The sequence below is a fragment of the Peromyscus maniculatus genome, chromosome 19 (genome assembly GCF_049852395.1).
Source record: "Peromyscus maniculatus bairdii isolate BWxNUB_F1_BW_parent chromosome 19, HU_Pman_BW_mat_3.1, whole genome shotgun sequence".
Lineage (NCBI taxonomy): Eukaryota > Metazoa > Chordata > Mammalia > Rodentia > Cricetidae > Peromyscus > Peromyscus maniculatus.
Genome location: NC_134870.1, coordinates 71,652,932 through 71,668,145, shown reverse-complemented (window position 1 = coordinate 71,668,145; position 15,214 = coordinate 71,652,932). Strand labels below are relative to the sequence as shown.

General features: G+C 47.4%; 2 protein-coding genes across 5 annotated transcripts in view; one reads left to right on the top strand and one right to left on the bottom strand.

The window, feature by feature from the left end:
- Adnp2 (ADNP homeobox 2) overlaps nucleotides 1–5,769 on the top strand; it is a 31,999-nt gene extending 26,230 nt beyond the window's left edge. For all 4 annotated transcript variants that reach the window (XM_076555572.1, XM_076555574.1, XM_076555573.1 and 1 more), the window contains one exon: nucleotides 1,178–5,769. In XM_076555572.1, the coding sequence (XP_076411687.1) occupies nucleotides 1,178–4,462 (3,285 nt within the window). In that variant the 3' untranslated portion in view covers nucleotides 4,463–5,769. The remainder of the gene's footprint in view (nucleotides 1–1,177) is intronic.
- A 3,584-nt stretch (nucleotides 5,770–9,353) lies between these two features.
- Nucleotides 9,354–15,214, bottom strand: part of Pard6g (par-6 family cell polarity regulator gamma) — a 69,549-nt gene continuing 63,688 nt past the window's right edge. The window contains exon 3 of the mRNA XM_006973863.3: nucleotides 9,354–12,067. Coding sequence (XP_006973925.1) covers nucleotides 11,211–12,067 — 857 coding nt within the window. The 3' untranslated portion in view covers nucleotides 9,354–11,210. The remainder of the gene's footprint in view (nucleotides 12,068–15,214) is intronic.

The window sequence follows — 15,214 nt, the reverse complement described above, 5'->3', positions numbered from 1 at the left end:
AGGCTCCTGCTCTGACGTCCCTCAGTGATGGACTGTGACCTGAAGTGTAAGCCGATTAAACCCTTTCCTCTTCAGCTTGCTTTTGGTCATGGTGTTTTCATCACAGTAGTAGTAACCCTAACTAGGACACCCTCCCAAATTTGTGTCCTTTCTTTTGGGGGGTGGGGTGAGGGTGTCATCTGTTTGTTTGTCCTGTCTTAGGTCGTACTAAAGATTGAATTTAAGGCTTTGTATATGTTTAGTAGCCCTCCATTCTGGATCTTTAGCTCGTGTGTGTGTGTGTGTGTGTGTGTGTGTGTGTGTGTGTGTGTGTGTGTGTATCCCAGACAGGGTTTTACCAGGTTGCCCAGGCTGGTCTTGCACATTCTACCCCCTGGCTTCTTCTTGAGGAGTTGGAGTAACAGGCCTGTCTTCCTAGTGCATCCATGTAGCCCGCTCTTTACTGTCTTGGGAATGGGGAAATACAGTTAAAAGGTCTAACAAGTTGAATTCCAAGTTTTATAATTTGGAGTGAAAAACTAAGGGGAATGTGAAAGGAAGGAGGCAGAAAATTACTACAGAAAAGGAACGGCGTTTATTTTCGTCTGTATCTCATTAAAGGGCCGTGTGGAGTACAGGATGAAGTGCTGAGACTTGTGGTTTAGGGGATAGTTCAGAGGTCAGCAAGCCCGGAGTTTTAGACTAAATCTGTAAATTAATAATAGTTGGTAGTTTTCCAAATGTTTAAGAAAAAAGTACTACCAGGAGGTCGTGGGGCACACCTTAATCCCAGCATTCAGAAGCAGAGACAGGCGGATCTCTATGAGTTCGAGGCCAGCCTGGTCTACAGAGGGAATTTCAGGACAGCCAGGGCTGTCACACAGAGAAATCCTGTTTTGAAGAACCCAAAGAAATAAAAAATAAAAATAAAAAGAAAGAAAAAAGTGCCCAAAAGAATACTCTTTGGGACATGGGAAAATTATATAGAATTGCAGTAAGTACCCATAAATCTAGTTTTGTTGGGGGCACAGCTCTGTCTGGAAACTGCTGTTTACTCAGAACCTTCTGGTGGCAGCAAAACCGAGGCTAGGGTAGAGCACGCTGCTCCTCGGAGTTATGGGCACACAGATGAGGGAGAGCGTGGAAGGGAGACCTAGGCACTTGTTACTCTGCCTAAGACTCTGCTCTCTCTTGACAGAGATACCGAACAAAGCCGTACTGCTGTAGTCTGTGTAGGTACTCAACAAAAGTGCTCACTTCCTTGAAAAATCACATGCATCGTTACCACGAAGACGAGGCTGACCAGGAGCTGATGATCCCCTGCCCCAACTGCCCGTTTGCTTCGCAGCCCAGGGTGGTGGGCAAGCACTTCAGGATGTTCCATGCTCCTGCTCGCAAAGTCCAGAGCTACACGGTGAACATTCTGGGTGAGGCGAAGACATCAAGGAGTGACGTGATAAGCTTCACATGTTTAAAATGTAACTTTTCCAACACCTTGTACTACAGCATGAAGAAGCATGTGCTGGTGGCCCATTTCCATTACTTAATTAACTCCTACTTTGGTTTGAGAACCGAGGAAGCAGAGCAGCCAAAAGCAAGTGACCCTGTTTCCGTGGATAAGAGCCTGCCATTTGACAAATACTACTGTAAAAAATGCAGCGCTATTGCCAGCAGTCAGGATGCCCTGATGTATCACATTTTGACATCAGATGCACATAGGGACTTGGAGAACAAGTTGAGGTCTGTGATTTCAGAACACATCAAGAGGACCGGGTTTCTGAAGCAAATGCATATCGCTCCGAAGCCAGTGACCCACTTGGCCTTACCGCCAAACAGCAGTGCTCGGAGCATTGCATCCCCTCCACCCTGCTTCCAGCTTGCTCTGCCGCCGAACAGCCAGAGCCCTGGCACTGTGCAGCCAGCCACTGGGGCCCCAGGCACTTCTGGAAGCCTTACAAACTCCCCGCCCACCACTGCCCAGTCTCATGTAGCTCTGGTCTCCAGCCCTTTGCCTGTGTGCCAGAGTAGCCTCACCCTGCAGCCCTCAGCTCCCCCACCCGTCTTTCTCCCTCACAGTGTTCCACTCAATCAGCCTGTGAGGACTTCTGTGCTGCCTCTGACTCAGCCAGTTGGGCCTGTGAATAAGTCTGTCGGAGCAAGCATCCTTCCCATGAATCAAGGTGTCCGCCCTGGAGTTTTACCCCTCCCTCAGCCTGTGGGGCCCATAAACAGACCTGTGGGGCCTGGGGTCTTGCCTGTGAGTCCCTCTGTCAATTCAGGGGCTCTGCAGTCTGCCTCTCCAGGAGTAATTTCTGTAGGTCGGGCAGTTCCACCAGGAGTCCTTCCTGCAGGCCAGGGGACCCCTGCTGGAGTGATTCCGGGGCAGACGGCCACTTCTGGTGTCCTCCCCACTGGCCAAGTGGTCCAGTCATCAGTTCTTCCTGTTGGCCAGACAGCTCCATCTCGAGTTCTCCCTCCTGGCCAGACAGTGCCCTTGAGGGTTCTCCCTACAGGCCAGGTGGTACCACCTGGGCTGCTTTCCTCCAACCAGACTGTCTCCTCAGCTGTTGTCCCTGTGAGTCAGGGTGTGAGCTCTGGTGTTCTTCAGCTCAGTCAGCCAGTAACACCAGGAGTCCTTCCTGTGGGCCCGCCTGTGAGGCCTGGTGTACTGCAGCTCAGTCCGTCTGTCAGCACCAGCATCTTGCCTGTGAACCAGCCAGTGAGAGCTGGCACCTCACAAAACACTACTTTCCTTACTTCAGGCTCTATTCTCAGACAGCTCATTCCGACTGGGAAGCAGGTGAATGGAATCCCCACCTACACACTGGCCCCGGTGTCTGTCACTCTGCCTGTGTCCTCCGCTGGAGGCCTTGCAGCTGTTGCACCGCCTTCCCAGGTGCCAGTGCAGTTCTTGCCCTCAAGCTCGGGCACACCGTTGGCTAGCTCTTTGCCCAGCCTGCCCTCCCCACAGGTGCTAGTGAGCCCTGCCCCTAGTGTGTTTGTTCAGGCTACTTCGCCGGTGGCAGATGCAAGTCAGGCACTCAAACAGGCCAAGCAGTGGAAAACATGCCCGGTCTGCAATGAGCTCTTCCCTTCCAATGTCTACCAGGTTCACATGGAAGTGGCCCACAAGCAGAGTGAGTCTCAGCTCTGCCGGGTCTGCAATGAGCGCTTTCCTGCTAATGTCTACCAGGTTCACATGGAAATGGCTCACAAGCAGGCTGAGTCCAAGTCCGGTGAGAAACTGGAACCCGAAAAGCTTGCCGCATGTGCCCCATTTCTGAAGTGGATGAGGGAGAAGACAGTGCGCTGCCTCTCTTGTAAGTGCCTGGTCTCACAGGAGGAGCTGATGCACCATTTGCTCATGCATGGCTTGGGGTGCCTGTTTTGTCCGTGCACTTTTCATGATGTCCGGGGCCTCGTGGAGCACAGCAGGACTAAGCACCTGGGCAAGAAGAGACTGTCTATGGATTATAGTAACAGAGGTTTTCAGCTGGACCTGGATGCTAATGGGAACCTGCTGTTCCCCCATCTCGATTTCATCACCATACTGCCACGAGAGAAGCTCGGAGAGCGAGAGGTGTACCTGGCTATCCTTGCTGGAATACACTCCAAGTCACTGGTACCTGTGTATGTTAAGGTGAGGCCTCAGCCTGAGGTTTCACCAAAGATGCCTAGCAAACAGAAGCTGACCTGCCCCTTTTGTTTCGGCACATTTATGACTGCTGATGCCTATGAGCTACATCTGAAGGAGAGGCACCATGTTATGCCCACAGTCCATACAATGCTCAGGTCTCCAGCCTTCAAGTGCATCCACTGCTGTGGGGTCTACACTGGAAACATGACTGTAGGAGCCATCGCTGTCCATTTGCTCCGTTGTAGAAGTGCTCCCAAGGACAGCAGCTCAGACCTGCAGGCCCAGCCAGGCTTCATTGAGAGCAGTGACCTGCTGTTGGTTAATGGGGAGGTGATCCCTGACTCCACCTTTGCTGTAAAGAGAAAGCTGCCAGAAGGCCACCTGGGGGCGGAAGACCAGAGGGATGGGGACAAGCCCCAGCTCACCTTAGACACCGATGCAGTCCCAGGTCCGGAGAGAGGGCTGAGCACTGTGCCTTTGAAGAGACAGAAGAATGAAAGCAGGACAGAGGGGTCAGGGACCAGTGATGACTCTCTGCAGGTGTTAGCATTGGATCCCACTAAGTATGGAAACCGCCCCTATGAGGAAAAAAAACAGTTTCTTAGAGATTATTTCCATAAGAGACCATATCCTAGTAGAAAAGAAGTGGAACTACTGTCTTCACTCTTGTGGGTGTGGAAAATCGATGTGGCTTCATTTTTTGGGAAAAGAAGGTATATTTGCATGAAAGCAATAAAAACTCACAAGCCCTCTGTACTTCTAGGTTTTGATATGTCTGAACTAAAAAATGTCAAACATAGACTGAACTTTGAGTGTGAATCACAAAGTCTAGAAGACTCGGTCTGAAGTCTGGCTGACTTGGATGCCCCCCTGGCCTTGTTCTGAGTGTCTGAGGCCCTTCAAGGTGTTCCGGATGCTCAGAAAGCCTGCTAAGGAAGCACACAGTTCCACACAAGTCGTCCTAGTAGCTGCAGTTTGGTTTGCAACTGTTTGAGTTTTCCCCTCTGTCATGTAAATGAAATCTTTGGTAGTCCATGCACGCCTTGTTTTCCCAGGGGTGTCAGTGTCAATAGTAACTACCTGCAATCTACAAATACCTGGTTTTTTCATTTTAGCAAATTTCTGCTTGTTTAAGAGTACTTGATTAATAGAAAATAAAAGCATTGCGCAGCCTCAGTTTACAGACAGCAGCTAATGTCCATGTTTAGGGAAGTGAGTACTCTGATGTATATGGTCCCTAAGGACATACTTTTAAGCATTAACTTCTGCTGATTCTGTGAATGCTGTTTGCTAAGAGTACAAATTTGATTTCCATCCTTTTAGGTTTTTCCCTGACAGCTATTTTTTAAATGTCATAACTCATAAAAAACCAAATGTCTCCATTTATTAAAGATATCCTGAGCCCGAGGTCTGGTGTGTAGTGAATAATCAAGTGTTGCTTCATAAATAAAGTCTCTGTAGGAACAGAAATGCTTTATGGTGCAAACTGTCTTTTGCTGTGATGGCAAGTCATTCTGCCATTCAAAGGTAAGACAAGTCTTTAGTGCCTTTAGAATAAACTGAACAGACTGAGAATGCGTCCTTCCTTGGGACTGCTGGTAAACTAGTGGGAAGGAAGGACCATGATACACATGGGGTTCCTGCTCTTGCATATAGACACAGCTTGAGGTGGAGTGCAGGTTTCAGGCCTAAGGTGATGGGCAGACAGGAGCTCTCGTCTGCTTAGAATAGCTTGGGGTAGATGTGTTAGAGTTGGAGAAACAGGCTTTCCTCTGGCCCATGTGTTCAGATGAGTGGGATGTGGACTGATGAATTTTCAGTCCTGTGGATGCCAAATCTTGTTTTTTTCACAATATGAAATAATGTCAAGTACCAGAACTGGTAACGAGGACCAGCCAGCTCTGGTCAAAATCATCCCTCTGAGTGATGCACAGCAAGCAGAGGGGATGATGGCCTCTGGGAAGCACTGCAGTGTTGCTATATAGAGTTTTTAAAATATAATACTTGCATGTAATTGCTCTACTGTGCATTCTGAGGCAGTTGTCTGTGATTATTGGTGTACTCTGTTGTAAATTCAGAGCTTGTTGGACTTTATTTTTTTTTTTTATTTCCAGAGTGTCTATTTTGAATTAAAATTTGTTAAACCACTGAAATTAGAACTGTTTAATTCTTGTAACATTAAACATTACTCTTATGTCAGGCACGGTGGTGCATATTTGTAGTCCCAGCTACTCCAGCAGGGACCGGTGTGTTCTGCACACGTATTACCCTTTAAGCCTTACCAAATCCTTTCATGTAGATGTTCCTCTGCGACTTGTGTCTTACAGAGGCAGAAGCTAAGGCTCATGTAAATAACCAGTGGTCCAGCCTGCTCAGGATTTGAGGTACTTCCCTGGATTTGTGCTAAAACCAGAACATCAAATGGGACAAGTTGTCATTCTCTTATTGAGTTTACTTGCCCAAGGTTGGACATGATGCCATGCTGTCTTTAGGCTTCTTTCTATGTATCTCTTTAAATATCAAGATCTATAGAACATCTTGATGGGAGACATCTTTCTGCGGATACAAGCTACCTGGAGATAGTTCTAGGCACTGCTTTAGATCTGGGTATTGTAGTTAGTGGAGAATGAAAGGGAAGCCTGGTTCATTAGGATAGCAAGACAGAAAAGGTAGCCCCAGCTGAACATTGCTACTTAAACCCAAAGCTCCCACCAGTGCAGTGCTGCTGGAATGGCTCACTTCCAGCCCATTGTCCCCTTTCATTACTGGTCATTGTACTTGCCATTCTCTGCCTTTTGCGGAGGACATCACTGTTGGCCCACCTCCAAGCCTCAGCTTCTCAGGAGGTATGCAAGCAGAAGCTCCAGCTCTCGAACTGTTTCAACTCCCGATAACTGTCCTGGTTAGTAGTCTTTAATATTACCTATTTTAACTACAAGTTTAAACATCCACAAATGCTGAAGGATCTAGTTTGAAAGCGGTTTGTGTTTATTTATTTATTTTTTTTTAAAACAAGGTCTTGTTGAGTAGCCCAGGATGGTCTTAAACTCATGGAGATCCTGGCCCTGCAACTTGATTGCTAGAATGATGACTTGTGTGACCACAACAGCTTATAAATGATCATTTTTAAAAGAGGGCATTTTGCCCTAAAGATAATTTTGACTTATTTTTAAGAGCTAAGTTTGTCTTTCATGTGCTTTCAAATGACTGGAGTAAGTACATTTGTCATATGACAACATACATGACCAGAACAGATGGCCAGGGTTTTGAAGTGTACTTAGGAAACATCAAATCAGCCACTGCTGATACCCTTATTCTAGGTCCGAGCTAGAAAAGCATGGGTGGGTAGAAAGGCAGCTGAGGCTTCCATTGCAGTAATCTAAGGCTAGTCTTCTGGATAAGCCGAGTTCACCTGATAGAAAATTGACAGCTTTATCCTGAATTCCATGCTGCAGGGATGGCAATTTCTCTGCTGATATCCGGATTCTGTTCTTAGGGATGGTGGAGAGCAGTGTGATTTGAAAAGCTATACCTTCAGAACTGAACAGCATACACCTGTCAATCCTCAGTACTGTACATTTCCTAGCTATGTCTTTGCTGTTCATTCACGTCTATTCTTGAGATTCTACATAATATTCCATATCCAATTGTCCTGATCATAAAAGAAAAGTTGAGATAGAGATGCCAGCATAGTTAGTGGTAGCATATATTTTTGGCATCATTGCCAAATATCAAGCAGATACATGTACTTATGTTTGAGCTTTCTATTTTATTCCATTGGTGTACATGTTTGTGCCATTACCACACAATTTTTATTAATATAGCTCTATAATATATCTTGAAGTCTGGAATGGCAGTCCCTCCAGCATGTGTTTTTTTTTTTTTCTTTTTTCTTTTTGGCTCAGGATTGCTTTGGTTATCTAGGGACTTGTGGTTCCATAAGAATTTTGGGATTTTTTATTTCTGTGAAGAATGTTGTGGGTATTTTTGATTGGGATTGCATTGAACCTGTAAATCTAACATAGACCTCAAAACAAACCTTATTAAATTCAGATAATTTAATGCATCCTATCTGTCATGAAATAAAACAAAATTGACAGCAGAAAAATCTCCAGTAAGTACATAAACTCATGGAGATTAAGCAGCTCATTACTGAATGATGAAGGAGTCAAAGAATTCAAGAAAGAAGAAAATTTCTGGTACTAAATAAAAATGGAAACACAATAGAATAAATTAACATTTGGGACATAGTAAAAGATCTAAGAGAGAAAGTTGTAGCTTAGGTTAAAAGACCAGAAAGCACAAATAAATAGCTTAATGTTGCAACTAAAGGATTTGGAAAAAACGGGGGTGTGGTGCTACGTGGCTTGAATCCCAGCACCTGTTGGCTTATATGTTTGAGTGCTTGGTCCCCAGTTAGAACTGTTTGGGAGGGGTTAGAAGGTGTGCCTTGTTGAAGTAGTGTCAATGGCAATGAGCTTTGAGGTTTCAGAAGCCCATGCCAGGCCCCGTCTCTGCCTGCTGTCTGCAGATCAGGATGCATTACTCTCAGCTACTGCTCCAGTGCCATGCCTGTCTGCTTCCTGCCATGATGACCATGGAGTAACCCTCTCAAACTGTCAGCAAGCTCCCAGTTAAATGCTTTCGTTTGCCTAGATCATGGTGTCTCTTCACAGCAATAGAACAGTACCTAAGGATGCTTAGATCAGTGTGTGGCCTTGGTTCCCATCCAAGCACCTGTATTTTACACTTCACCATGTGAGTGGTTGTGAAACTCGACAGTTTCAGAGAGTGTATGGCAGGCACCTGTCAACCCAACTGCATCAGACTGCCAGGTTCAACTGTGCAGGCGCTTGAGTTTTCTCAGCTCTGAATTGGAAAGGTTGTAGTCCAGGGTCACAATGAAGACAAAAACTGTGAAAAACACTGGCACCATTCCCATCAGGGCATATGTGTGCTTCCTCCGGGATTACTGGTGCTTAGGGCCAGCAGAGTACTTGAGACTTGAGAACCCTGAGGACAGCATTACAGTTTTAGTAGTGTGAGCATGACACTGTTAGTGGAAAAAACTGCAAATGGGAGTAAATATTGGGGGGAGCTGTGTAAGGACTCAAAATTTTTCCCCAAAAGACTTCAAAGGAATATTTTGAATTATCTATCAATCTATCTGAGTGTGGGTCCATTTTTTTTCTCTTCTTTAAAATAGTAATAGCAACACTTAAGAGAATGTGCAAGGGTTATGTGAAAAAAAAATATATGGTACACGATAGGCTCTGAAAAATGCCCATCAGTCCTTTCTATGTAGCCAGGTCACCTTGCCACTGGCATCCAAACTCTTTCTCCTTACTCTATATGTGGAGGTCTGAATGTGGCCCCATAGGCTCATACATTTGAATGCCCAGTCTCGGTGGAAAGGTTTGGGAAGAAAGAAGGTGTGGCCTTGGTGGTGGTGTGTCACTGGAGGTGGGCTTTGAGGTTTCAAAAGCCTATATGACATTCCCAGTTAGCTCTCTCTCCGTCTTGTGCTTGCGAATCAGATGTAATTTCTCAACTGCTGCTCCAGTGCCATGCCTGCCTGCCTGCCTGCTGGCATGCTCCTTGCCATGATGGTCATGGACTTGACCCTCTGAAACTAAGCAAGTCCCCAGTTAAATGCTTTTATAAGTTACTTTGGTCATGGTGTCTCTTTACAGAAATAGATAGTAACTGAGAGGTATATCAGTAACACACTGTAAACTCAAAAGCAAAACAGTTTTTATTTTCTGATATATAAAACCAAACAAAATTAATATATAATGACATAGATTTGTTCAAAAGAAATAAAATGTAGGAGTAGAGTTCTGTTTAGAAAAATACACTCAGGCATCCGCTAAACACATGTAATTCCTCATATGCAACAGCTCACAACCTCTTTGTTTTCTTTTAGTTCTCTTGAATAAACCGATTCACATTTGCCACACAACTTAAGCATGGTAAGAAACAGCCTTCCATCTTGGTAGTAAACCCAGTGTATTCAACACACTGTACCAAGCGATAGCTCAGCTGAGCACAAATCTTGTAGTAACCGATCATCAGCTTTTTGGTTCTGTAATACTTGTTGTAAAACACATTCCAAACACGATATGCTCTTTTAGCACTGAGACTCAGGGAGCATCTTATCCTTGTGCTCAGAAACAAGTGGTGGATGATCCTCAGCACACAACTGAGAAACAGGCCGAGGAAACAGTTCCTCAGCAAAAGCTACTTTTGCCCAATAAACAGAAAAGGAAAAGAACTCACTTCACAATAAACCCCAGACAAAGGAGAAGGCTGGGAAGCAGTGCTCTTCTGACAGTCATGAAGTCAGGACAGTTCTGCCTCTGACCAGCAGGTGGGGCTCTCCACCTGGAAGGCTGGGAAGACACTTTAAACCTGTATTTACATGTAAGATCCACTCGGTCAGTTTGTTCTCAGTTAATAAATGAGCCATTCTCTTGCCAACACTGTATCCAAACAGAAAACACAATTCATATAAAATTTAATTGGGTCAGACAATAATACACCTCTAAGAAGGTCTAAGAAGAGTGATCTGTCAAAACTATTAAGTTCCACGTGATTTGTTCTAGTTGAGAGAATTCCTGCCACCGACCACTGCTGTGGGAACACGCACTGACATGCTCTGCTCTTCTCTTAGAAAAACCACCAGCTGTTTTAAAGCAAAGCTAACAAGCATGTCCACCCCACTGCTGTGGGACTTCAGAGGTGTGGTGCTCGTCTCTCATTTCTACTGCAGACATCTTAAAACTGCCCTGGTCTGTCCACCCAAAGAAAACCCTGATGGAAACATTGGCTTTTAATCCCACGTGACATCACTGGGCCGCACCTTCCAGCCAGCAGACTTGCTGACTGCTTAAACTCAATGTAGGAGGCTGAAGGCAGTAACTGCCTGCCTGTGGAGGCTGGGGCAGACCTGCAGATGCACAGCCCCTGGGACCCCAGCGGCTCCTGGGTAGAGGCCAGTGGGCTTTTGGAGCTGGCTGTAAACAACGTGAAAACAGATTCTTCTGTGAGGAAAGCCATCCGCAGACAGTTCCCATTTTCCTGTCACAGCCACACCGGGTCGGTAGCGCACTCAGGCAGCACACGGTATTTTTACACGAACTAGTTAAAAAACAGGAATTTTACTAGTTTAAAAAAGTTATCTATAAAGCTTCATTTTAAAAACAAGTATTTTAAAAAATTTAAAAAATACCCTCTGTACTTTAGTATTTTGTTTCACTCTGCAAAGGTTCTGGACATGCACTGAGGCCTGGCTCAGAATATGTGCAGGTATGTATAATTTTAAGCTCTGTGGAAAAATCCTATAAAAATAGACAGTATTCTTGTCCAAAAGCTTAAATAAAGAATAGGGTTGTAGGAATGATGAAAAAAGGAAAAGATGAAGTACACAATTATTTTTCTTATTTTAAAATTGACATAAAAGTTTAAAGTATTTCCCTTTGGAGTCACTATACATCTAATAGTACTACATGCTACTCAACACTTGCCGCCCGTGGGTCTTGCTGCCTGCCACACAGTCTGTCTGGGACCTCGGCCTGCCCAAGTGGCTCAATCCCTAGAGTGTGATGGCCGGTCCATGCTCCTCTACACCTCCTTGAGGGAGGACCAGGCTGTGTCGGGGATCTGGTTTCAGGGAGCTGAGGAACCTGTGGATGCTGCCATTGCTCTCTCGCCCAGAGCTGTGCAGGACCATGTCCCTGTGCAGCCTGTGGGCCAGGCTGGTGCCGTTGGCCCTCGAGAGGCTGCCTGGAGGTCCAGCCTGTGTCTTGGGAATGTGTTGAGGTTCCAGAGCCCCCTCAATGACAATGTCGGCTTCCTCATCACTCTCCATTTCTTCAGTGTGGAAATTCTGCAGGACATGGGCGGCTGGCAGGCTGTGGTGACTGGTGGTGCTGTCTGTGGACTGGACAGAGCTCCCGGATGTGCGGCTGCTGCGGACCACGTTGTTCCTTTGGTTGGCAGGCTTGACGGTGACAATGAGGTTGTGGCTGTTGGCAATCATCATGTCTGTGACTTGATCCAATGTCTTTCCAGCTACCTCAATCCCATTCACCTCCAAGACTTCATCATTCACAGCCAGTAGCCCAGTGCTCTCTGCGAGGCCCCCGGGCACCATCCGGGAAATGAAGATGCCCGGGACTTTCTCTAGCCCGTGGGGGGTCACACGCACGCTGGTGCCATCTCGAATGTAGAAGCCCAGGGGCTTTTCGCAGCCGTGTCTGTAGAGCCTCACTCGGCGGTGTGTCTCAGGGAGGATGTCCACATCGATGATGGACGACACTGGGCGGAAGTCATGCGGCATGCTGATGTTGAGGTGTGTACGCCGGCGCAGACCCTCGTCCCTCAGGGTCACCAGCACCTTCTTCTTCCTTGACAGGGTGCCTGTTCCAAAACTGTAGTGGTCTGCCTCTTCTGAAACAGTCCAGAGAGAGTAAAGTGAGAGGTACATCACACACAGGCAGAAAGAAAAGAGCATTGGTATCTTCACCGTGTCAGGGGGCCTGTGTCTGCTGTCCTCACACTCCAGGTCTCTCTGCTACACACACGCCTTGCAGCTACCTCCCCAAGTCCGAATCCCAGAAGTGCTCTCGCTGGGACTCAATGTGCAGAGACACTGGGGTGCCTGGGAATTACCGCACTTCCCAGTGGATATCTCCAAACTGGCCCCAGGTAATGAAACCAAAGTACTTAGAGGGGAAGAAGTGAAATGAAGAGCCCACCATGAAGAGACTTAGCGAGAGAAAGAAGGGCTAAACATCTGGAAAGCTGGCAAAATTGAAAACGGGTCAAACCACAGCGGGGGCTGGCTGCAGGAAACTTCTGGAAACATGGGTTAAACCACAGTGGGGCCTGGCGCCTACAGGGAACGTCCACAGATAGACGGCTGGACTGGGGGGCTCAGACATATCCAACCTGTATCATCCCTGGATGATTCCCTGTTGCATCGCCTTCCAGCTGTTCCCTGCCCTAAGACAGACCCTCTCCTCTCTAGAGGCACCATGGTGTCAGCAGCACTCAAGGCCCAGCAGAAGGTGTTTCTTGGGGAATTGTTTTTGCATGTTTTTGATCAGTGGCTGCAAGATAAGACATGTATGGATGAATGAACTGGCCAGGGATGTGCTGAGTAGCCTGGTCTAAAGCACAGTTCTTAAAAGATGAAAGGCAGTAGACTGGTGTTTGGAAACACTGAAGAGAACATTTTCTTGGGTTAGAAAAACATAGTACATTTATTTTCACATTAAGTCTTTTATATTTGACACGTGCGGCTATACGAGAAAGCACACTGGAACTCAGATCAAAGGCCCCGGTCCCCATGGCTCGCCTCCCTGGATACACAAGTGTCTGTTCTACACACTGCTCCCATGGAGTCTGCGCCTCATGGTGGCCGCCTCTGCAGGACTTGGGGTGGCGGGGTGCCTGTCTTTGCCAACAAAAACCTGGCTAGGAAACTGTTTCTCTTCCCAACACCCCTCTCTTCAAAGGCTGACCATTTCTCAGACCTATGCCCTTACAAGCAGGACACTGAGAGGTGGCCTGCTCGTGCCCTGTCTCCCAACAGCCTTCCTACTATTTCTCACTACGTATGTGTAAAAGACACATAAGATTGATGGAATAAAAAGAACCGGACTGCAGGCAGGGAAGACTGGATAAGAGGAAAGAAAAGAGGAGCAGAGTGGAGACAGCCTGGGGTTGACAAGACAATAACACCACCCGGGGAAATGTCTTGTCCTTCATCCTGGAAGAAGGGTAGTGGAAAAGTCCAGAAGCTTGGCATGGAAAGGAAACTTGAAGCCAAGAGGGCTAGTGTCAAAGAGGACAATATTCAGGTCACAAAGCCCGAGAAAGCGAAGCCCCGCCGCAGCTGAGACCCTTCTCAGGCAGACAGCCCTATCTGGTAGTGTGCTGGAGGCCACGTGCAAGAGGAAGCCTGCTCAGTTCAGGGCTGGAAGAAAAGGCTCCCGCTATGGTCACATACCAGTTGGTAACAAGAATGGTGGCACCTTTGTGGCTAAGCTTCAAGAACTGCCATCACTACTTGGAGAAGGTAATGCCTGAAGCTAGAACCATGGCCAGCCCTGCAGTCAGCACACAGGATCACGGTGAGCATGCTCCTCCAGGGAGATCCTCACACATTCACCGAGCCAGAGCTTGGAGTGGGTTTCTGGAAGCAGCCAAGCAGTGGTTTGTGGTGTGTGACTCAACTCCTTCCTTCAGCTGAGCTCGTCTGCACAGTACACCCCAGGAGCCTATCACTGGCACCCCACAACCACCCGCATCTGTGACACCCTATCACTGGCACCCCACAACCACCCGCATCTGTGACACCCTATCACTGGCACCCCACAACCACCCGCATCTGTGATGTGAAGATCCTCGGATACCATACCGAGGCGGTATCAAGGAAAAGCAGCTACAGAAGTCCAGGAAAGTGAGGCCTGAGACCTGGAAAAAGAGGCGTTAACGTACTGCACAGTGCAGGGTGAGTGGAAGGCTGCGGACTTGCAGATTTTACCAAACCTAAAGCTGCTCCTCAGCCCCGCAGCTCCACATGGCCAGGATTTGCTCTAACACATGGAAAGTGCTCATGAACTTGTGCTCTAAATTTCTTACCAAGAACCTAGTTAAATGGATACATTTTATCTGTTTTTTTTTTTTTTTAAAGTTATTATCTGCTTGAAGGTGGGGCTTTTGCCTCTTCTGTAAAGTGGGGGCAGGGGCACCAATGCATTGTGCCTCTTACCTTAGAGACCCTGAAATTCTAAGAGTAAGATTCAACAAACCAGGTTCCCTAACTTTTGGCTTCTACGGTGTTGGCTAGACCCAAGTGTCCAGCCTTTGCTTCTCTGGCTTGACCCTGTATTTCTAGCTCCCGTGCTCATTTAACTACGCATCAGGGGAAGTTTCAGGAGATCTAAGGTCCGGACAGGGCAGCTGTTCCCTTTAGAATGTTCCCACCATGCTGCCAAACAGAACATTCTCACTCTTCAGCATAAGATACTGGTCCGCAGAAACAGTGAACGAGAACAAGTGCGACCTTGGGGATTTATGGGGGTGTACGCCACTGCAGGTCCTGTTGCAGCTCCCAGGATGGCGATGTCAAGGGTGAGATGTATGTGCCGAGTGCATAGGAAGGGCTGGGGACAGATGCTACATCCAGAGTGGTATGGCTGGAGATCACACATTCCAGGGCAGCAAGCCTGGCGCTGGTGCTCCTGACAATGTCTACAGAGTGGGCAGATCCTGTGTGGAGCCCCAGGAAAGGCAACGTTGGCTGGGTAGCAGAATGCCGCACGGCGTCTCTGATATCCAGGAGCCCTTGGAAGAGGCTCTCCCAGGGATGGAGCAGGGGCCACTACTGCTCCCTGGCTTCTCCACACTGACTTCCCTCGGGCAGTTCTGGAAACAAGTCCCACTGTGGATGGTGGCTTGTCTCAGATGTTCTCACGATGCTGCCTGTGGGGGATGTGACTGCAGAGGATGTGTGCCCCAACAGAGCGATCGGGGCTCCCCAAGCAGGACTTGTGCTGGCTGGCCATGTTCGTGCACCAGCTCAGCCAG